The sequence below is a fragment of the Anopheles merus genome, chromosome 3L (genome assembly GCF_017562075.2).
Source record: "Anopheles merus strain MAF chromosome 3L, AmerM5.1, whole genome shotgun sequence".
NCBI classification, from domain to species: domain Eukaryota; kingdom Metazoa; phylum Arthropoda; class Insecta; order Diptera; family Culicidae; genus Anopheles; species Anopheles merus.
Genome location: NC_054085.1, coordinates 14,301,535 through 14,324,087, shown reverse-complemented (window position 1 = coordinate 14,324,087; position 22,553 = coordinate 14,301,535). Strand labels below are relative to the sequence as shown.

Here is a 22,553-nt window from a genome sequence, read left to right as displayed (position 1 = left end):
GTTTCATCCATAGAGCGGGAAGAGACAAAGCTCACCGTAAGACCTGTTTCATGGCACTATCATGTCATCTCTCACGGTGTTAAAAACTGCTAAACCTTGGTAATTCATTGTAACCTCTCCTCATAGAACCAGTTTAGATTAAAACAAACAAAACCCGCAAAGCCAATTAAAAAATAAGTGGTTTAGCCCGACAGGAGGAATGGATCGAGATGATCCAGGCGTAACAGTAGAAGTGGGACAAGACCATGATGATCATTCATGGATGCGGTTTTGTCCCTTTCTGGGACTGTATTGAACGCACAAAATTAGTCGAGTCGTTGGTCTACCTGCTATTTCACTGTTTAAAGCGCGATTTCCTCGACCAACGAAAAGAAGATCCCATCCCATTTTCTTGGATTTCCGGTCCCTGATTGCAACTTCCCATCTATGCAACCGTCCGATCTTCGTACTGAGTCCAGCATCCTAATAAACTGCTCTAGCCATCGCGATCCCCTGGCCTTGTGATGTTGGCAGTGGCGGATTTAGGGTATCGGGGGCCCTAAGCGGTAAAAGAAGGTGAGGCCCCCTGTTGGTGTCGAGCGAGGGGGTTGGGGGGGGGAGGAGATATTGTATTTTTCTTTGTTTCAAACTCACCGTAATGGTTTGCTGGAGAGGGGGGGGGGGGGTACGATCCCTGGACTACCCATAATGTTTAATTATTTATTTATTAATTAATGATTTTATTTATTTATTTATTTAAGTATTCAACACCTAATCCCTAACTTATTCCCCTAACATCTGTCTTAATCCGGTGTCGACAAAATTGTAAATTAATAAAATATTCTTTTTAAATGTGTTGGCCATTAAATTAAAATCAAAGTGATAAGACCATGTATTGAATTGCCTTGTCATAACTAGTAACGGCTCATTGTATCCATTTAAGGTATGCCTGCTCTCACCAACAAGCAAGCTATGAGAGCGAAGAGGTCTCGAAGGCACTTAGATGTTGCTCTTCTCGAAGAAACAACGTCTAATTCGTTTTTTAGACGAATATTTTAGCAACAAATACACATTTTAGCAACAAATACACACCTAGATCACGAACTTCCTGATGACGATCTAACACACTGCCTTATAGCGAATAATTATACTTGATTGTTTTTCAAGTCTATGAAACGATATAATAAAAAAAAATATCTAGATTATTTTTAGACATCAAGTACCAAATACCAAGTATGACACTCTTCGTCCATGAGATCCCTATTGTACAGAAGTTCTCGATGATACTACTGTACACACTGTTGTATGTGTTGAAACTACCATCTACGGGGCCCCCCGAGGCCGCTCAGTCCGCGTGCCGTTAAATCCGCCACTGGATTTTGCATATGTTATTGATACTAGAAGCATGCGATTGATACAAGCTGTTGCATGGTAATATGTTTCGGAATGTTTAATGGAGTTTTATGGTTAGTATTAAAATAGAATTTTGTCATCTGTTATAAAAAAAATTCTAAACGAAATTTGAAAAATTTTCAATCTCGTTGCAATTTATTCAGCGATTTGCAATTGATGTTGTTGGTTTCCTGATGGCCGATTATCACACATTTTACGTCAACACATTTTGTTTTCGAAACACCAGAGATATTTAATCATCAGATATGGTCTTCTGTTTTTTTTAATGTGACCAAAAACCATCAGCAATCTTGAAGGATATTTTTTTTGCGATTGTGTTGACATGAGTATGAGTGTTTTGTGAGATGGTTTTACAAAAATTGTGATCCAGCCAGGTTCATGTTTATCCTTTCTAGGTTTATTCGCTCCATAGGACATTCTATCATACATGAGTCACTGCGATTGTTGTCCAATGCGCTCATACAGTTGAAGAATATTACTCTGTACAACTTACCTCAGCACTTTGGCAAACCAATCGATGTAATATGCGGTACGAAGAATGAAGCGAACATCTTTTGTGGCACATTCTCTAGCTCCGTGTATACCATACAAGTAAGTTATGGGAATATCTTCGTCATCCAGTAAGTCGTTCAGTATAATAGGTGTGCCAGGGTTTATACAGCTACTACAGAGCTTACTATCATCTTCGGCAAACTTACACTTTACGGCAGAATGTTTCAATGCAGGAATATAGTACAGCGCACAGGAGCGCACAAACGGATCATAGGGACACAGTTCAGATGCCACTGTCGGGTATTTCGATATCACATTGCATTCCTGTTGATTCATTGGTTTGAGCCGGCATTCGTGTTCTATAAAGTTGCAAAAAATAAAATGTTATCAGTAAGTAGCTTTTGATACATTGTGTGGTGTTGATGGCATTTTTAGTTGCACAAAGAATTGAAAAATTCAGTTCAAATGACAAAAATTTCACTGGTCACTTTCACTCACTTACTAAATTAACCTTTACTCACGCAGATGAGATGAGTTCATATTATGAGCAAAATAGCCTATGTGATAACTACACGAACTAGCTGTTTCTTGAATTCTTTTTGTAAAGCTACATTTCTTACCTTTTAAGACAGCAAACAAATGACCTTGTCGCTGGGATGGCTCATTGAAGCGGCTCTGCCACAGGCAAACCGGAAATAGATTCACCGTCATGTAGTTTTCCGTCGACAGTTTTATCAGAGCAATATCATGCGAACGATCCGTTTCGTTATATTCTGGATGAATGTGTACGGATTCTATCGGTACAACAATCCTATCAGTAGGGTGTACGTTACGCACGATGTTTGGATATGCAAATTTCGCCTTAACACAAGAGGCCGATGTTACAACTCCCCGGCTGCTAATCAGGTACCCAAGACAATCGAAAAGCTTAAAATGATCATATTCCCATCCAAGCTCGACCTTTAAATAAAGAAGGTGGTGCAAATTAAAGAAAGAATAAGATTTCGCTACATACACATATTGAAATAATGATGATTGAAATGTCTAGTTTTCATACTACATACCAGATGAGGTGACTGAAAGGATTGGGTGACAAGCGACTGTCTTAGATGACGATATCGGTTTTCACATTCATTGAACTCAGTTTCGATTGCATTTAGCTTTGGCTGCACTTTATCTGGGCAGCAAATAACCGATCGATTGCTGCAGAACATAGGCGCTAGGGACGGAGGGATACGCTCTTCAGCGCCTGGACAGTCTTGCTCCTCGGCGCACTGTCCCTCGACTCCTCCTGGATACGTGCAGCGCTCGTTAAGATGCAAATCCTGTCTTATGTTTATACTCGAAGTTTGTAAAACAGACCTCAACCATCTTTGGTGTGCACTCAGACGCACCGCAACTATTGGTTTGCTCATATCACAGTCATGCTGCAATAAATTCAATCCGTAAATGTTGTTTGAAGTTTCGTTCGAAACGACCAGTGCAGCTCCTTTGTTGATGTTGCAAGTGTCCAAAGCCGTGGCTGACTTTACTTGCAGACAGAGATGCTGTGTGTTATTGTTTTGCCATGAAAGCTGAGCTAGTTTATCGAGACATTCTGCGTTTTGGAGTGCGGTTGCGTAAACGGATGCAGACTCAAATGTCTCGTTTCCTACACATGAGGGTACGAAGAAAGTTTCGGGAATTAGTTGTTGTTTTCAAATGCTCAACCACGGTAGCAAAACTACTCACTGGACGGATCACAATTCGGAAACATGTTTTCCTTATACTCTCCAGAGATCCACATTTCTTCACTGGCCAATGTATCTTCGTACCACCCCGTAGAGACAGAAAAGAACGGCACGGGATATTCCAGCATCAATACCGCTATGTTGTTCACGAAGATGTTACCAGCACCCTCAAACTCTGGATGCACAACAACGTCTCGAACATTCATGGAAAAATCGGAAAAAGCAACCCTCAGCTCGTCGGCGCTGAAAATACAACAAAGCATATTGTGATAGGCACAATAATTTGAAACGTTCTGTTACATACGCACATATGAAGCTTTAGTACATTTACCTAAGATTCACGACACATTCCGCTAAAGTGACCACAGCATTACGCTGAACGAGAGCTCCGTAACAGACGGTGTTGTTGGTCTCGTTATCATCTGTTTGAACGATTCGTACCTGATGGTCGCTCTTTTCAAAATGCGCTTCGCATGGGTCAAATATAGGATTGCCATTAGGAACATTGAAATCGAAAGCACGTGTGTCATAGTGGCGATCGAAGCATGAGTTTATGTAATTGTCTAAAAATTCATTCGTACTGTTTTGTTGCAATACTTTCGTTATCCAGGGAAACAACGTAGCGATGGGCATCAATGTTTTCGTGGCAGATGTTTCACAGCTTACAGCAACCAAGTGAGGCACATTTTTTTCCTTCTTTTTGACCATCGCAAAAATAAATTTTGAGCTTTTGGGCTGAACAAAAATGAGACAAACGGTCATAAGTTCGATCTGTGAGGTAGCAACAAGGAAAGTATCTTTGAAGTCAAGTTACCTTACAGTTGTTGTGCTTTGTCTTCGCGGATGGAGTAACGTACCCAGTTTTGTTAAAGTGACCTGTATAACTTGACTTGATACGAGATGACTTCATGTCACCTTCTACAACAAGTACGTCCGTTGACCCATCAACTGGAAATTTGTCGTTCATCCAAAAGCATGTGGGAATAACATCTAGTCTTATACTGTGGCAATATAAATTACAGATTAGAAGAGAATCTTAAGCTCACATAGCTGATGTCCCTCAATGAACTTACGCAACGCTTTTGTCTAGCTTTATTAATGCTATGTTGTATATTGCCTGGTTGCGCTGGGGGTAGTACGGGTGCGTAAACGTTTGTGCAATTTTGCGCATTAGGCAGCTCGCCTGATTCGGGTTGTTTATTGCTATTTGTAAGCGAGCGATGGGACGGCTGCACGAAACAGAATACGCAATTTAGTATAAATTATAATATAGCTGTTAGAACTTTGTTATACCTTGTTATACATTCAGCCACTGTGAGTACAAAATCATCCCATATGAGGGTTCCAATGCACGATGCTTCATGTTTTCTAACGTCAACTACCGAAACTATGTGCGGATATTCCCACTCAGAAGCATTGAATGGGCAAGAGACTATGAAGTAAAATGAATACCTTATTAAATGAAGTGTACAGAGCAATGATCCGATGTACTGATATTGAGTAAATTTTCCAATGCTATATTGAAAACAAAGACAAACCTGCACATTAAGAGGAATGTTCAAAATAAAGTCTGAATGTTGAACATTGTGTGTTAGTACAGTAGAAGCTATTGGAGTCATTAAAATAATTTCCTATTATCGGGGAGAAGCATTTTTTGTTATAAATACATACCAGGAGATATCAGTTTTGTTTGGATAGGTGCATCGAAATCCGTCTTATTGATACCACCTGTAAGAGAGTGAAAAGAAAAACTGTTGGAGCAGCATTTATTGAACCCTGGTAGTTTTACATCCTCTGCTGTTGAGATGTGTTACGGAAGAATTTTTATAAACGATATTATTATGTTTTGGAGAATAAATACCAATTTCTAACAACAGCGCATCTAAGGCATGGTACTGGATTGTTTCGTTTAATTGATTTTCGTTGCGGTCAGTTTCAACTGTAAAAGAGTGATACAAATGTTTGTTAGAGTAGTTTTATGTTTTAATGTTTTAGCTCAACTAGTTGTATTGATCCGGCTACAAGGCTATGCAGCAGAAATTTGTTTCTATACTAGAATATTATTTGTTTGAGAATAATTACCTGTTTCTAGCAACAGCGCATCTAGGGGATGATACTGGGTTGTTTCGTTTAATTGATCTTCGTTGCGGTCAGCTTCAACTATAAAAGATACATATATTTGCTAGAGTAGTATGATTTAAGCTCAACTAGTTGTATTGATTCGGTTACAAGGCTATGCACCAGAAATTTGTTTCTATACTAGAATATTATTTGTTTGAGAATAAATACCTGATTCTAGCAACAGCGCATCTAGGGGATGATACTGGGTTGTTTCGTTTAACCGATCTCCGTCATAATCAGCTTCAACTATAAAAGATACATATATTTGCTAGAGTAGTATGATTTAAGCTCAACTAGTTACTCAATGTAACAGTCAGATGTTGTGAGACGCATATAGTGTGTTACCTTTGCGGGATAGGGATATTGTTTTGTTTATGTACGATTAGAGAAAGAGAAGGAACTAACGAAAGAGGAATAAAACTAACGATGGGTAGTTTATAAAGAGAACACAAGTATCCTTTATGTGTTGTGTTTGAAATGAATTGCATTGAGCATTGAACAGACACTTGAACACTTTCCAGCAACAGAAGCAGCCAAATTATCTTCATCCACAAACTTATTTAAAACTGTCCAATTATCTGATTCTTATTTGCTTGCTACATTTTTAGCTTACCATTCTCACTTCTTACGAGTACAAATCGATGCGAAAGCGCAACCGATCCGAAGATCCAAAACAGCAATAAACCAGAACCCATCTGCACAGGTTGATTTCAGAAACACGAATGGGATAAACCTGCCAATAGCTCACTATGTCCAGCACCCTAGGAACCACAAACTTGTTTCCGTTAAGCAGATGCGTAAAATGCAGGGTTTCTCTGTTGAATTGAACTTTGTTTGTTTTTCCAATTCAACCAATTTCCAGATTATTATTGGCTACCGTGGATGTGTGTTAAAATTTGTATAATTCTTTTCTTATATTATTAACATAATGATTGGGATGGTTTGAGCAACGCTGCACAAGCTAGAATAGTACGACGGTGATGTGCATGGGTGATTCTTGAATGTTGATATGACTTTTTTATTCATCATTGTTATATGTTATATCACTTTCAAACCTGCTTTGTTGGTTTTTGAAAACCAGCGGATGTGTTAGGTGTTGTGCGGGATTAGTGGGATATATATTAACGGATCGCTTCACAGTACAATGGGGTAGCCAAGTTAAGCTCATACAGTAGAATGTGACAAGGTTTGCCATCAGATCTGCGTCATAGTATTACCATTCTATCTCTCACGGTGTTAATTGTGAGGAATACAACCTCTAAAACCCAAATAAAAAAAACTTATCATTTTGTGACCGTGGAAGTCCTTTTCGACCAGGTCAAATCCTGCATTAAAAGAGGGACGTATGGTAGCAATACTTAATCGATTCGATTTCAGTTGGCTGTTTAAAGAGCTAGTGAGCTATCCCGAAAAAAAAACTTCTAGCATTCGATTGCAGCGGTACCGATATATTCTTGACAAATTTGGAGTGTAAAGCTAACCTTAGAGGTATCCGCAAAACAGCTTTTTGCCAAATTTGTCATGAATATTCATACGAATTCTTTTTGATTTTGTAGTTGCATTCTTCATAAAATGATAAAACTGGTTTTCGTGGTCCCCTCTGGTGTCGTGAATTTCGGAGGCTTCCATGTCATCCATATAAAGCTGTGGTGTCTTCCACGAAGGTCATTTCTTGTAGTGATCTGTTGGAATGAAGAGCATACTCTATCTTGTGCGACTGGTTACGTTTGTTTGCGTGTTATGCGCTTGCGGTAGGTTTTCAGTTTTGATAGCAAGTGCTGGCTGACGATTGGTGACATTGTTGGATCAGTGCTGATGCTAGGTTTGCTGTAGTTAGTGCTTTTGTTGTTAGTGATATTCTTTGTTGTCTTTGTTTGTTCAGATGTTTCCTGCAAATATTTTATGCCATATGAGAGAACATCTATTGACGGTAAAGCAAGTTCATGAACGGAGTACAGAAGGATTGTCGTGTCTAATTGGTAGTTTCGTTCAATCAAGCAGATTGCAATTTACGATACATCCTTCCACCTCCATCTAAATCTTCGGCTACGGCAATTGGAAATCCCAGCAAACCCGGAGAATTTTCTGCGATTGCAGCTATTGGCTGGACACAACCAGATGGTACAGTCAACTGGAACTGTGGAGGATCACTGATATGGGCAAATTTCATTCTCACAGCAGCACATTGTACTGAAGATCGTGACACGTGAGTTTCACTTATTTCTGCTTTGGCACAACAACCGTTGTTGGTCAAGGCTTGCCTGTACCACTAGTGAACTTAGCTTTCAGTGACTTATTGATTACCTATAGTAGGATAGTTAGTCTTATGTATCAAGGCACGGTCCATCAGGGATTTGAACGCATGCGGGGCATGTTGTTAAGTCATACGAGTTGACGACTGTACCACGAGGACGGCCAAATAACAGTTATTACGAGCTTACCAAATGTAGCATTATTATTACATAGTTCACAAATGCAAGTCTTTACTCTAAGTTAATATCAGAAACAGTCCTTGTCTCTCGTTTGATTCATGCCCATCTGCGCAAAAAAAAAACACTTAACCCGCGAAGGCAAAACCATTGTACGAAGCCATAGCCTCATATAATGTGCATGTACATATTATTTTACAGTTTACTTCCACCAGATATAATTCGAATAGGCGATCTAAATCTCTATGACGATCGAGAGGATGCATTAGTGCAGGAACGAACAATTACACGCGTAATACGTCACCCGCTCTACAATACTTCTTCGGTTTTTTATGACATTGCACTGCTGATGCTGAATGAAAAAGTCAAGTGAGTTGCTTAGTGAAAATTTGGAAACAATTTACGATAATAATAAGCCAAATATCCATATTTAAGTCTATATTTTGAAGCTATGCCAACGTGTTTGTGGTTGGACGACAATATACCGTTCTCAAAGGTCGAAGCTGCTGGATGGGGTACTAGCGGGTTTGGTGAGTATATGCTTCATAATATCGAAAATGTGTAGCAAAATTAAGATGCTGTATTGATGGCATTGCTTAAGGACTTAGCGACGCTTTTATGTGAAAATTCATTCTTTTTTGTAATCAGGATATGGTAAAACAAACATTCTCATAAAAGCAGAGCTGAACCTAATGGCAAACAAAGATTGTGAGCCATATTATAGTCAAGTAGCTTCGGTAAAAAATGGTCTGATGGATCACCAGCTCTGTGCCTGGGATAAAGTAATGGACACATGCCCGGTAAGTCTTCGATAAAGAACTACAACTGATGATTTCCTTCGAACTTAACATCTTGTTAAAAAAAATAATGCTAGGGAGATTCCGGAGGACCGCTACAGCACAAACTAATCTTTGGAGACTATAAAGTTCCGTTTCTGGTCGGCGTAACATCGTTTGGTTTGTCGTGTGGAAATTCTCAACCAGGTGTGTACGTAAAGGTGTCCAAGTTTGGAAGTTGGATTGTTGAAACACTACAGCAACATGGAGAACGAGTGAATGCCGCCATGTTTGAGCCCCTGGCTTGTGCTGGTAGGCACTTATATGGTCGTGAAAGATATAAACCATCGAAATTTGACATACAGCCTCACAATGTGCAACTCATATGGCCGAAACAGCCATCTCCCGAAAAATGTTCTGGTCTGCTTACTGAGCCAGATGCTGTCCTCACGACGGCTCAATGCGTCACATTATACGGGTAAGTGGATAAGACAAGTAACTCAAAAGATGTAAGTAAGGATATTCTTAAATATTAACAGTGAGCCGTTTAATGTGTTTACTAATTAATGTTTGTTAGTCAAGGAACTGTAAAGCCCCGGAAGTAAACAATGTACAATCTTCTTTGGCACAACAATCGTTGTCGGTCAAGGCCTCTGCCTGTACCCACTAATGAAGTGAGCTTGGCTTTCAGTGACTTATTGTTACCATAGCAGGATAGTCAGTCCTACATATGAGGGCACGGTCTATTCGGGACTTGAACCCATGACTAACCCATGACAATGTATAATAATTAAGTACAATAAAATCTTTATTTACAGAACCGCTCCTACCCATGTGAAATTGGGCGGATCGGAGGTCATCGGTATCGAGGAAATTGTTGTGCATAAAAACTACACAGGCAACCTGTTGTACAATAATATTGCCATTTTAAAACTTGAAAGGTCTTCCCTCCATCGTCCGGATTGTATAGAATACGATATGCATCCGTTTGATGAAAATAAAATAATTGCAACTGGAATCCTTCCAAAAATAAACTACTTCAATGATAAAGAAAAACCGGCTGGTAATGAGTTCATAGTCACTGTCAACTTTGGGATATAAATGTTTATTTTATTTCTTATCTTGCAGATATTTACTATGAGCCGGTTGAAATCAATGTTTTGTTGTACGAAAACAAGAAATGCAATCTATCCAGCGAACTCCAAAACGAACATTATTGTTTCGGCGTAGACGAGTTTATTGTACCAGGATCGTGTGATCTTTTACTGGGTGGACCAATTGAGGCTCCAGGATTAAAAGGAATGAATATTTTCGGGAATGATTGTGGATTTGGAAAACCGGCAGTGGCGTTGAATTTAGGATCTCACAAGTCATGGCTCGAGTCAGTCATTCTACCAACGAAAAGTGTACGAGATAAATCTGTAAATGCTGATGTGCTGTCGTACCACGATGAAGATCTGGAACACGGATCTCAATGTAGCTATTCCAACGAGGCGAACGGTACATGTGTGCATATTGGCAACTGCTCATCTATAATCGATATAGAAAACGCCCAGAAACGAGTTATATTCTGTAAAAGTAGCTCAGTTGTCTGCTGTCCGACCAATCTGTTGAAAAGTCAGCCAAGTGCAATAGAGGCCGAATTTAGCGAGTGTGAATCACGATACAAAAGCCTCAGCAAGTTACGGATGGAAAAAATAGGAACTGATAGGTCACTTCAATATTCACACACGGTAGGTTCGGTTGAAGTGGCTAAGGTGCATATTAAAAGTCATGTTGACTGTTTTTTCACTCTGCTTCAGGTTGGGATAGGTTGGGAAACCGAAACCGATGTGAAATTCGAGTGCTACGGATATCTCATCAGTACTCGCGGTGTTGTTACGGCTGCTTCTTGTTTGCGGCTTCGATCTACCAATCCCACAATCGTACGTCTCGGAGAACAGGGATGGACTAATCGTCACCTCATATTTGGACTGATCGAAGCTATAACCGTGCATCCGAGGTACAACGAAACGACTGGAGAGCATGATATCGCTGTGATAAAGCTGAAGGAAGCTATCCATCCTTTCGTCCATCTGTTTCCAGCGTGTTTGTGGCAGAATACAACCCACTCTCCAGTACATCAAGCCATTATGCATAGTGGTGAGTAAAGAAAAGTTGTTTACAGTACAGTCATTATAATTGAAGATTGGATAACGCATTTGTCATTTACAGCCTCTGGTGTGATTATGCCCATTCATCCGATGTACAAATCGGACTGTGAAAAGCGTTTAAATCGTTCGTTTACAATTCCCGGAATGGGTTGTATGCATACGGAGCATGAATCGTTGATAGTATACGATAAAAAAGAATGCTTAAACATGCAAAAGTATAAAAATCTTGATCGTAACACTTACGGGCGCTTCAAAGCAGGAAATCCTGTAATATGGCGAGAATATAACAAAACTGGCGAAGCGAGCTTTACTGAGTTTTTGGTCAACATCTACAACTATGGAGACTGTGTTGATGGATTTCCGTTACACATTGTGCATCATGTTGCATTCTACGTGGAGTGGTTCACGAAAGTGTTGCAATAATTCGATAGTAAAATAATTTGGTTCGAGCTCTCAGGATCAATTTCTCTTTCGGTTATCAATATGTATTGTGCTCATCTATCCTAAACATTGCAAAGTGCTTCAAATTCTCCGGAGCGTTCCATTGAAATTAAGATTCCAACATTTGACGCTGACATCGAATTTTTATGCTGTATCAGATACATGTTTTCTAATGGCCTATGGTTGTTTTTGTAGGGTTTCGTCAGTGGCTCTTTTAACCTGTCGCGGCACACGCAGACATCATCCGGTAGAGAAAACTGATCGCGCAGGCGGCATCTTAGTAAAGGAAAACGTAAAGAATTGAATGAAAGCTTATACTTAAAATGTTAAGGGTGTTTTATTGTAACTGCGTTACAGTACAGTATTTATTCTATGAATCGTAAACCAACTATGGACTGTACAACGAAAATCACTATAAGATTCAAATACATTCTTCATAGTATTGCGAGTAGTTTCGCCCTAAATCGTAACCGTAAACGAATGATTTCTACTTTTGGTGTGTAGCACTTTGACGGCCGCGCAAACCACCGGTGGTGTGATGGATTTTTTCACTTCTCGTAGGTTATTGAATTGAGCGCTGTTCAATAGTTAACGGCAAATTAGCTAACGGTACTGCTACCGTAAATAGAATGGTACAGCTAGACCCTAAACAAATTACTCGGAACAGGAGAAAACAGAAATTACGAACGATAGATGACAGGCAATAGCAAAGCACCATCAAAACGAGTCGGCGATACATGCACTGTTAAGAAGAATTACGGCACTTTACAATGAAACGAGAGCGAATCGTGTGCCCATTAAAGTGTTAATTACTACAAAAAAAAAAAAAAAAAAACACCGATGGCACTCCGAGCCATCACATCTGCACACCTCGAAATCAGAAACGCGAATGAGGCAAAATAGATCCACGATCGCTCTGCACATCCAGCTGATAACCTGTTTAGCCGGCGTAACCTTGACGTAAAGTTTAGAAACAGGTTTTTAGTTAAGGTGATGGGTAGGTAGTAGGTTTAAAACACGCTTCAGATGGGATCATTCTGGGGGATTCCCCCAAACTTTTGGCGATGAGAATCATTGACATTGATCGTTGATCATTGACTGTGCTTGTGTCGCGGTTTGGATAGCACCTGGATCACCAAAGGAGATTGGCAGATTTTATAGACACGCTGTGAGAGTCTTTTCCGGGTATCTAACCACAGGGTATCCATTGAGAGTCAACAAATGTAAACCAAATCAATCAATCTTTTCTCTATTGCACTCTCGCTTTCTCGCTCACTCTCTTCCTTCTCTCTTATAATTAGGCTGATTGCTCCCTCTTTATCTCTCTCTATTTTGCTCTCTCACTCTCTCACTCTCTAATTTCTATCTGTATTTCTCGGTATCTTTGATTGTTGTTACTTGTTCCGATTGTTGAGCTGCGTACGTTTTCAGAGTTTTTATTTTGCCAATGATACTGCTGTGCTACTTTGGCCATTTCATTCGTTTATTCATTCACTCGAATTGATTAAAGCACTCATGCATACTACACGCTTGATCTTCGCTTTTACTTTCAGCCGATTCATTCAATCAACAACAGCTTGCAGGCACTTGTTGTTTGTTGACAAAGCACGATGAAAGAGTACCGCGACACCGTAGTAAAACTGTTAAACAAAAGGTGAGCAACCTAGTGACATATTCCGGTGGTTGAAACAACATGGGGTTAAGCGGAATTTCACTTATACCACCATTCATCGGTACCGGGAGACGGACCCGACCAATGACCATGTGAGATCCGGGCGACCGCATTTGGCAAGAACACCAGCAGCCATCAAAGTCGTGAGGGAAAGATTTCGCCGAAAAATGAACCGCTCGATCCGGAAGACCACTGCTGGCCTGCATGTGACGATCGGGACTGCTCAAACCATCATTGCGAAGGACCTAGGATGCAAGCCGTATTGCGAAGGACCTAGGATGCGAAGAAACGTAAGGTTCACGGAGTAACGGAGGCTACAGTGAAAAAGAGGCTGGTCAGAGCCAAACTATTACTTTGGCGTCACGCTGGTCATAAGTCCGTGTTGACTGATGTGAAATTCTTCGTCTTGCAATAGGTACACAATGTCCAAAATGGTCGGTTGTGTTCGCCGACGTTGGCCAGCATCCCCCCATACCTAATATCCCACGGTTCCAAAACGCCGCGTCCGTGAAAGCTCCCACTGGTATGCATAGAGAAAAACGTGAAAATCAATGCTGCGTACTACAAGACCGAGGTCCTGGAGAAGGTTATGGCCCTAGTACTTCAGGAACTGTACGGGAAGGATAATTACGAATTTCAACAGGATGGTTCACCGTGCCGTGTGGGACAGCGAATATCGTCCAAGCGTGGTATCGAGGCAATTTGACTAATTTTCTCGATAAGACTTTGTGGCCTCCATGCTCCATGATGCTTAAAATGTTCGATGAAAAACAACAAAGTTATGGTAGTAATTGATTTATTTATAATGTTTTTATAATAATTTGTAATGTTTTGACATAACGGTCCGTTACTTCCGTTACGTAACGGAATGATAATACATTTGAGTTAAACCCATAGCGTACCTGGTACCTGCAACATAATGCACACTCTGCTCTGGAGAATACGAAAGCATCACCGAAGAAAAGCACTTTTTATGTTTCTATACATGGAAAAATACGCAGTTTGAGCTTTGCAACACATGTAACGTCGCTTACCCTGTCTAAACACAACCTCACATAGACAAAGTATGGTAAAACAAAGCAGAAAGATGTGTTGGTAATATGTGTTTCAACGCAAAAGCATAACTTTTTTAACCTCAAACAATATCATAGATTAAACGCTTTACTCTAATCGCTAAAAGCTTTCGGAACGCCGCTAAAATATCTATGGATTGGCTCTAATAGTTTGATGGTAAAACAAGTCAATACCCTGGCGATTGGTTTGACTTTGAAAATCCTAGTATCTAGCTTTGGTTCTTCTTCTTCTTTGGCTCAACAACCGATGCCGGTCAAGGCCTGCCAACACACTTTTGGGGTTGGCTTTCAGTGACTTATTGATTTCCCCCCATAGCAGGATAGTCAGTCCTACGTATGGCGGCACGGTCTATTTGGGGCTTGAACCCATGACGGGCATGTTGTTAAGTCGTACGAGTTGACGACTGTACCATGAGACCGGCTTCTCATTCACGCTTCATTCTAGCTTTGGTTACAACGCGTTTAAAAATGGTTTTATCTTTGGGGTTTCGCAAGACTTTTTTCTGTCATGAATTAATTAATTGATCATACGAAACCACGCGTTCAGACTCCTTAAAAGTAATTCCGTGAACGTATATGGGTATCATCGTATTTTAACCCTTTCACGATCATAAGATTTCAAGGACTGAATAATCCAATACAGTACTATTGTTAACATAACCGTCAGAAGATATATTTTTTATTTGTTTAGAAATAAATTTGGAGAAATTATTTTAATTTCGGGGGGATATGTAACAAATTTCATAAATGGTAAAATATTTTACATGATCCTGCAAGGGTTAACATACCAAACACCTAGCCAAATCATCTATGTTTAGTGGGAGACTCACGAAAAATAAACCAAAACGAAATTCGCGAGGAGCCAGATAACGTCGCTTCGATAATTTTGGTGGAATTTATTCGGTCAAACCATCGATGCATTAGTTTCTTTTTCTAACATCTCAAGAAACGCTTCCTATGGCTTTAAATCTTGAATGTATTCCATTGAAGAATTAATTTTTTATTATTATTTTAATGTGACATTCATATGAGGTTAGGCTTTTAGTGCAAGTGAAGTGTTCAAGATATTTATAAGAAAGACTAACTAATCTCCAATCAGCAGATTTACTTGGTTAAATTAAACAATGGACATATAGACAACACGAAGCTAGTGTTAAAATACAGTGAAATATTTTTGATAAGTTTAATCTTCACATTGAAGTTAACCAAAGCATTTTAGCTACAAAAAGTGTCTTAAAACTCCACTCAAAGTGTCTTAAAACAACTTGCGAAACTGGTTTCTAATGAAAATAGGGGCGAGCAGTATTCTTGAATAGGATCAGAAAGATCCGGTTTTAATTTCGCACTTTGTGATCGCGACATTTTTCTAAATCAATGTTTTTTAGTTTGGGAGTTTTGGAGATAAATATAAAGCTATGGCACATCCACACTGCATCAGTTTGTTTTAGAATCTTGTGGAATGAAGATACTATACCTGACGTTACTCGCAGCGATCGTGTGTGGAGTTTTTGGTGTCGGTTAGTTTGTTGCAGCTTTGAATTCGAGAAGATATTTGAGGCTGAAAGTTGTATTTTTTTCTGTTTGTGTTTAGATGATGGTTTAATGATTCCGCATGAAAGGACAACTATCGACGGTAACGTTCGGCAGTGAGATTTAAGAACAAAAAGGAGCTTAAATTAAACAGTGTGATCGGGGATATATATTTTCTTTTATTGCAGATTGTAAAATACGTTACTACGCGGACATTTCGGTAGGCTTTAGTGCTCCTTCATTGGGATACATATCATCGCGTCTTGAGCATACCCACGCAGCAGCTATCGGTTGGCTGAACGAAAAAGGCAAAATTGAGTTTGGCTGCGGTGGTTCACTCATATTGGAAAGCTTCGTTCTTACAGCAGCACACTGTATGGATAATCCAAATACGTGAGTTGAAAACAAGGTTTCTTGGAAAACATTATTTTTTAACTTAAGATTTGTAGCAAGCGCACAATGCGAGTCTCATCCATGCTGTTGCCAAACCATAAGCTATCGAAGCAGAATCACATAAAAGTTAAGTGTTCATATCATTTTCCAGACTCGAAAGACCATCAATAGTTCGATTAGGCGATCGCAATCTGATACACAGTAAGGATTCTGAATATGCACAACAAATAAAAATAAGAGATATAATACCTCATCCAGGATATAACAGCACAACTTCCCATTTTGACATTGCCATACTGGTGTTGGAAGAACCTGCAAGGTAAGTCATTTAAATATAATTTGAAGTGGCACATGGTAAGTGAATAGTGTTTCTACATTCCAGAATAAACTTTGGAGTTATACCGGCGTGCCTGTGGCTAGACGATGAACTTCCCTTCCCGTCACTTTATGCCGCTGGCTGGGGAGCAAATGGGTTTGGTAAGTACTATTAACATCTTGCAATATGCAAAAGGTTACTGTGTCCAAAAAGTAAGGTGACATTGGATGTAAAATTTAGCGCGCCAAAAGTAGCCCCATGTTTTTATTTTTATTTTGTCAATATGTATGTTTTTTACATACCTGCCAATTTCAAATCACTACATCATCCCGGCTAAGAGTGACAAATTGTTTTAGGAGCTGCGTCAAGTGTTTTTGTCGTCGGTCGAGGTGGATGGGGTCTCCCCGAACGGACGGTCGCCAAAACCGGTCGAAAATCGCAAAAACTAGCACCCATATTGTTCCGCAACCGCCGTATTTGAAAGATTTGACACCAGACGACTTCTGGCTATTCAACAAGCTAAAACGGCCGCTTCTGGGACAATATCGAGGAGATAGAAGCCGCAACGTAATTGTTGTAATTGTAATTGACGTTTTCAAATGGGCGGTAGTTTCAATCGAGGGGAAGTTAGTCGCCGCTAAAGCTAACATTACTCAGGGGTCGCTAAATAACTCCCCGCAGAAGTTTGGTTCTCGAGAGCATGTCATGCGACCCGCGATGAGTTTTTAAAGGCTACAAAAATATTAATTATTTTTACCAATATATTTTTCATTGTGTATTTAAAGGCAAACCTCAAGTTTGACCTAGAACTAGGTATTTTTAGGTATTGAAATACTTTAGCTTATATAATCTTATCAAAACAACATGTGAACGTTCACCCATTAGCTAAAGGTAACGTCAAAAGTTGTCGACGTCGGTTTGGAGACCCTTGGTATTGTTTTGTTATTAGTTTAAATGTTAACATGCTGAAACTAGTAGTAAAACAACTGTGCTCGTCTGCTGTTGAAGGAGCTACCGCTTCAATCCATAAACTTTGAAGTAATGCAGCAGCAAAACTTGGGAACAATTGTTTAGTAAAACGTATTTTGTTTTTATGATTTTGCAGATAAAAAACCCAACAACTATCTCGTGACAGCGTGGCTTTCCCCCGTGAAAAATGAAGAATGTATAGTTAAACTTACAGGTCGGGTTCCCCGAATGAAACTAGCCAATGGTATAATCGATCACCAGCTATGCGCAGCAGGTATCGAAATGGACACTTGCAAGGTAATTGAGGACAATTGGCTCCAACCTACTATACACAGTCATGTTTACGGGATGGCTAATATGTTGTATCACCTTTAACATCTCACGCGCATATGTGCCATCGTGTGCACATGGTGTTGCTCACATGTTGATAGAAGAATAATACATATCTTACGTGACCCATTTATCAGGGAGACTCTGGAGGACCTCTGTATAGCAAACTAAATTTTGCAAACAAACTAGTTCCATTTCTTGTCGGCGTGACGTCGTATGGCGGACCATGTGGATTTTCGCAGCCGGGTGTGTATGTGCGGGTGTCCAAATTTAGAGATTGGATTATCGAAACGATACGACAGTTTAATCCATCGGTGACTGCATCCACGTTTGACCCTATGAGTTGTGCAAAAAGAAACCTTTTCTTCCGTGAAGCCGATAAGCGGACGATGTTCCAAGAGAGAGAGCCAAACAGTGTGCAGCTTATATATCCGCAACAACCGTCTCGTGTCGATTGTGGAGGCATTTTGGCTGAGCCTGATGCTGTTATAACGTTGGCCACTTGCGTGAAATTGAATGGGTAAGTAGATGGCTCTAATGTATCAAAAGCTTTAATGATCGATTTTACACAATTCTTAATATCGCAGTGCTGATCCTACCCTCGTAAAGTTGTTCGATTCGGAGGTGATTGATGTAAATGATATTGTTTACCATCCAAATTTTGGGGGACATCTTCAAAATAATATTGCAATTATAAAGCTTAAGCGCTTTTCCAACTTTCGTCCGCATTGCATTGAGTACGATGTACCAAAAGATTGGCTTTTAGAGCTTCCCGTAATTATCCCTACTCCCCTAAACATTGTCAAAAAACAAAGTGAGTACTAATTGTTAGCCATTTGCAGCTTTCTTATATATGTATAATCTTACTTATATACACACACATATATATATATATATATATATATATATATATATATATATATATATATATATATATATATATATATATATATATATATATATATATATACATATATATATTGTGTCTTCCAGCACCGTTCACGTATAAACCTGCGAGGTCGCAGGCAATATTATTCGAGAATCCCAAATGCAGTAATATTACGCAATCCTTTGGTGCGTCACCTCAAGGTTTACCAAGAGAGCTAAAACAGCGAGTTTTGCCAACTATCAGTCTGTCGCACCTGGTGCATGTCATCCTGTGTTGGGTGGACCCATTTACACATCTCTTTCTAAATTTCCCTATGGTTTAAACCTTCCCGGGCGCGAATGTGGACTCGGAAAACCCGCGGTGGGTTTGCTGCTTAAGTCCTACAAATCATGGTTCGAATCAGTCTTTCTACCAAGGAAAGGTCAAGGAGGAACCGGCTTGACTGCTGCCTCGGTATCCAGTGCTGCCTCGCTATCGAGTGCTGCCGCGGTGTCCAGTTTTTATCATAATCCAAACCAGGGAGATCAAAGTGTTTTCAATGGAGTGAAGGGTGTGTGTGTATCAGTTGGTAGCTGCTCCACCCAAACAATAACGATCCAGAACAGCTTTCTTTTGTGCAAGAGTAGCTCGTATGTTTGTTGGCCGTTCCAGCTCCAATCGACTGAAATATATCTAGAATTTAATGAATGTGAGACACGCTACCAACAATTTAGGTTGGAGCGACAGAATCGATGGCGAAACGATGAACACACGCTTCAATATTCACACACGGTACGTTTAATTGGGTTGTAAATCTGAGAAGTGTTTCACAATCAAATTGTTCACTATTCTACAGGCTGCGATAGGACTTCAAAATGCGACTGAATTCAAACCTGTTTGTCCAGGATATCTTATCAGTACTCGCGGTGTGGTTACCGCTGCTTCCTGCTTGGGCAAATTATCAATCGATCAAATGATGGTGCGCCTCGGCTGGCATGGCGAGGAAAGCGATCCTTCAACAATCAGATTTGAGCCGGTTCATTCTAGAAACGTACATCCATTGTACAATGAAACGACTGGAACGCACAACATCGCTGTGATAAAGCTAAAGAACGCTATCCAACCTAACGTTCATTTGTTTCCTGCCTGCTTATGGCGGAATAGATTAGAGTCACCAGTAATGCAACGCATACTATCCGATGGTGAGTATGATAAAAAAAATCTTTATATTACCATGTTTTGCTAGCGGGGAGGTTCTGTTCTGCGGTCCATGTTTTACTTAAACGATACAGGAATGCATGAAGTATAAAGTCCCGCTAGCACATATACAGTTTTGAGGGAGATGATTTACGTTCTAAATTCACATAACGTACGTTTGATTGCAGAGTTTGAAGGGTTTGAACTAATACACCCGCTATACAAAACGGACTGCGAGAAACGTTTGAATTGTCCGCCGCTACCACAGGAAATCGCTTGTATGCGTATTGCGGATAACAACTGTGCGCTACCAGTATCGAGAGAATACGCTTGCAACGATCGCTTGAAATTAAAATTAAAGAAAAACTGCTACCAGGCTGGCAATCCTATTGTGTGGAGAAAGAAAGACCATACCGGCATTACCGAATACCTGTTGGGTGTCTACAGCATCGGAGATTGCAAATCGGAAGTTTCGCTGCACATTGTGCAGCGGGTGGCATTCTACATCGACTGGATTGCTAAAGTGCTGCTTTGAAATCTTGTACCTTGTATACTTGTATCTTGTGTTTGGTTGTAGTGCAAATAAATGATACAATTTGAGCAAAAAGATCATTTTCATTCATTGTTTCAGGGACAGCTGTTCCTGAGTGTCATACAATTCGTTGAACCACATGTCACATTGTTTAGTTAATGATTCGGGAAAGTTTCCCACGGACTTGATATAAAGTGTGAAACTCTGTTTTACTTACTTTAAAAAGTTTAATAGTCACATAAAGTCTAAAAAGGGGTTTCACAGTGAAATATATGTAGTTCGCCCTCAAACTGTTCCAAAGTGTTTCTGTTTTATTGAGCTATCATTCATGGCAAACTTTTTGTACAAGACAAGCATAGAAAACCTAACAAATGAAAGAAAGAAAAAAAGAGAGATATTTGGGGTACAAATATTCCACTATTCACTACCATCGCGCACCACGATCCGCTCGCCGATCGGATACTCGAACTTGTGCAGCTTCTCCCGTGCGTACTTCGCCGACTGCGTGTTGTTGTACGTGACGGTGGCGGACGAGATCGAACCACCGTCGTGCGAGATGGAACAGTTCATCAGCCCGGGGATGATGTCGAACAGGCGCCAGATCTGGTTCTGCGTCAGCGTGGAGCTGCACAGCACGGTCAGCTTGGTCGGCGGCAGCAGCGTGGACGAGCGCCTCCTGGTGACGGGCCGGAAGAAACTGCGCGCCTCCTGCGGCTGCACCGACTCGAGGCTGACCTTGCGCGGTTTAATCTTGGCAAATTTGGCCTTGTGCTCGGGTTTGGCCGTCTCGAACGCGAGCGCCGCATCGAGGAACGACTCGAAGGTCAGGTAGGCGACGTTGTTGCCCGGCGACTTCTTGTCCGGCACCAGCTGCACACTGTTGACGGCGGAGATCTTGCCAAACTCGGCCTTCACCGCGTCGGCGTCCAGCTCGGCCGCGCATTTCACCTTCAGCCGCAAACAGTCCAGCGGTTTCGACTCGATTGTGCTGGTAGCGGGATGAGTGAGGAGAGTGTTACAGATACCCTAGAAGAAGCGTTTTTTTTACACCTGCAACTCACCTGGAAGCAATCTCGACCTTGATCGGTTTCAGCTCCGGTTCGATATGTTTTCCGTCTGCCTCCTTAAGTGCTCGAGCCGCCTGGGACGTTTTCTGGAACTTGACGAACCCGATACCCTTCGACTGGCCGGTGCTTTGATCGTACACGATGTGGCACTGCTCGACCGTGCCGTACGGCGAGAAGAACTTCTCCAGCGCGCCTACGGTAACTTGCTTACCGCATAGCACAAACAGGCGTGAAAAGGGTGGCGAGTTCAGGTCTGGTACGGTGGTGGTGGTGCTGGTCGACTGTTCCTGAGCCATGGTGGGTGAAGGCTAGAGCGCGCGTGCGGTGTCAGTGCGTTGTGTGCTGGAACTGAAGTGATGCGGCACGGCACGTTGTTAAGATGGCCCACCACCTGTAATGTTACTGACACAAGCTGTCTGCTGGCCGTTTGTCTCAAATGAAACGGATCCATTGTTTTGCGATGGTCTGAATTTCAGTTCAACTAGGTGACGGGCAGAAATTGCTGAATAACCGGTCATTGAACAGAAAGAAAACCATACTACTGTTGCTGCTACTGCTTGTTGACAAATCGACACACCCTCCCGACGCGTTCTCTCTAATCTCCGGCCTTTCCATCAAACCGAACGAACCAGTCGAACCGTATGCCCTCCGGTTAAATAATTTATCAATTCATTACTTCGAAATGAAGCAATGTTTCGCAAGCCGCACTCCCCATTTAGGCCGAGTGTGAAGAAAAAAGTGCACTTGTACGCTCGGTGCGAGGTAATCCAGCTCACCTTCCAACGAGCCACCCGAAATAACGATGCTTTTTTTTTCACCAGCTGCAATCCCTGCGCTTATCCGATTTGCTAAATTGATTTTTTCCTTACACTTTACACGCTCGGGACAAAGGGGAGGAACTCTGGGCACACTGCAAAACATTCTCTTGCGAAATTAATCGCCGATTAGTAGTGTTGGACTCAAACGGGGCCAGCTCAACCGGGGTACCACTGCACTATTCATCGGGCGAAGCGCAGACACTGGTATGCATTTTGCAATTTCACGCTCGAGATTTTGATCGCATGCGAGCGAG

General features: G+C 40.9%; 4 protein-coding genes across 5 annotated transcripts; 2 read left to right on the top strand and 2 right to left on the bottom strand.

The window, feature by feature from the left end:
- Nucleotides 1-1,522: 1,522 nt before the first annotated feature.
- Nucleotides 1,523-6,453, bottom strand: LOC121599234. Its single transcript, XM_041926891.1, has 13 exons — nucleotides 6,349-6,453; nucleotides 5,904-5,981; nucleotides 5,697-5,774; nucleotides 5,476-5,553; nucleotides 5,286-5,342; nucleotides 4,908-5,046; nucleotides 4,688-4,843; nucleotides 4,429-4,615; nucleotides 3,946-4,349; nucleotides 3,616-3,857; nucleotides 2,949-3,535; nucleotides 2,505-2,844; nucleotides 1,523-2,243 (listed from the first exon to the last, which is right to left on the bottom strand). The coding sequence occupies exons 1-13, from the start codon at nucleotides 6,428-6,430 to the stop codon at nucleotides 1,882-1,884; spliced, it is 2,790 nt and encodes a 929-aa protein (XP_041782825.1). The 5' UTR covers nucleotides 6,431-6,453; the 3' UTR covers nucleotides 1,523-1,881.
- Nucleotides 6,454-7,291: 838 nt separating this feature from the next.
- LOC121599235 (transmembrane protease serine 9-like) lies at nucleotides 7,292-13,482 on the top strand. The gene is made up of 11 exons (XM_041926892.1): nucleotides 7,292-7,486; nucleotides 7,618-7,665; nucleotides 7,737-7,941; nucleotides 8,366-8,533; nucleotides 8,600-8,694; nucleotides 8,813-8,964; nucleotides 9,039-9,418; nucleotides 9,759-10,003; nucleotides 10,069-10,673; nucleotides 10,743-11,082; nucleotides 11,155-13,482. Exons 1-11 carry the CDS (start codon nucleotides 7,426-7,428, stop codon nucleotides 11,514-11,516), a joined length of 2,661 nt encoding a protein of 886 aa, XP_041782826.1. The 5' UTR covers nucleotides 7,292-7,425; the 3' UTR covers nucleotides 11,517-13,482.
- A 1,165-nt stretch (nucleotides 13,483-14,647) lies between these two features.
- Nucleotides 14,648-20,582, top strand: LOC121599237 (polyserase-2-like). Of its 2 annotated transcripts, XM_041926896.1 has the most exons (11): nucleotides 14,648-15,796; nucleotides 15,871-15,912; nucleotides 15,998-16,202; nucleotides 16,354-16,521; nucleotides 16,585-16,679; nucleotides 17,624-17,784; nucleotides 17,955-18,337; nucleotides 18,405-18,631; nucleotides 18,811-19,477; nucleotides 19,542-19,887; nucleotides 20,071-20,582. In XM_041926896.1, the coding sequence occupies exons 1-9, from the start codon at nucleotides 15,739-15,741 to the stop codon at nucleotides 19,026-19,028; spliced, it is 1,557 nt and encodes a 518-aa protein (XP_041782830.1). In that variant the 5' UTR covers nucleotides 14,648-15,738; the 3' UTR covers nucleotides 19,029-19,477; nucleotides 19,542-19,887; nucleotides 20,071-20,582. The 2 variants fall into 2 exon arrangements, with proteins under 2 accessions (XP_041782830.1, XP_041782829.1); XM_041926895.1 differs by having other exon boundaries at nucleotides 14,648-15,912; nucleotides 20,071-20,581.
- Nucleotides 20,583-20,707: 125 nt separating this feature from the next.
- LOC121599239 (RNA-binding protein 45-like) lies at nucleotides 20,708-21,858 on the bottom strand. Its single transcript, XM_041926899.1, has 2 exons — nucleotides 21,476-21,858; nucleotides 20,708-21,402 (listed from the first exon to the last, which is right to left on the bottom strand). The coding sequence occupies exons 1-2, from the start codon at nucleotides 21,775-21,777 to the stop codon at nucleotides 20,832-20,834; spliced, it is 873 nt and encodes a 290-aa protein (XP_041782833.1). The 5' UTR covers nucleotides 21,778-21,858; the 3' UTR covers nucleotides 20,708-20,831.
- Between the last annotated feature and the right edge of the window lie 695 nt (nucleotides 21,859-22,553).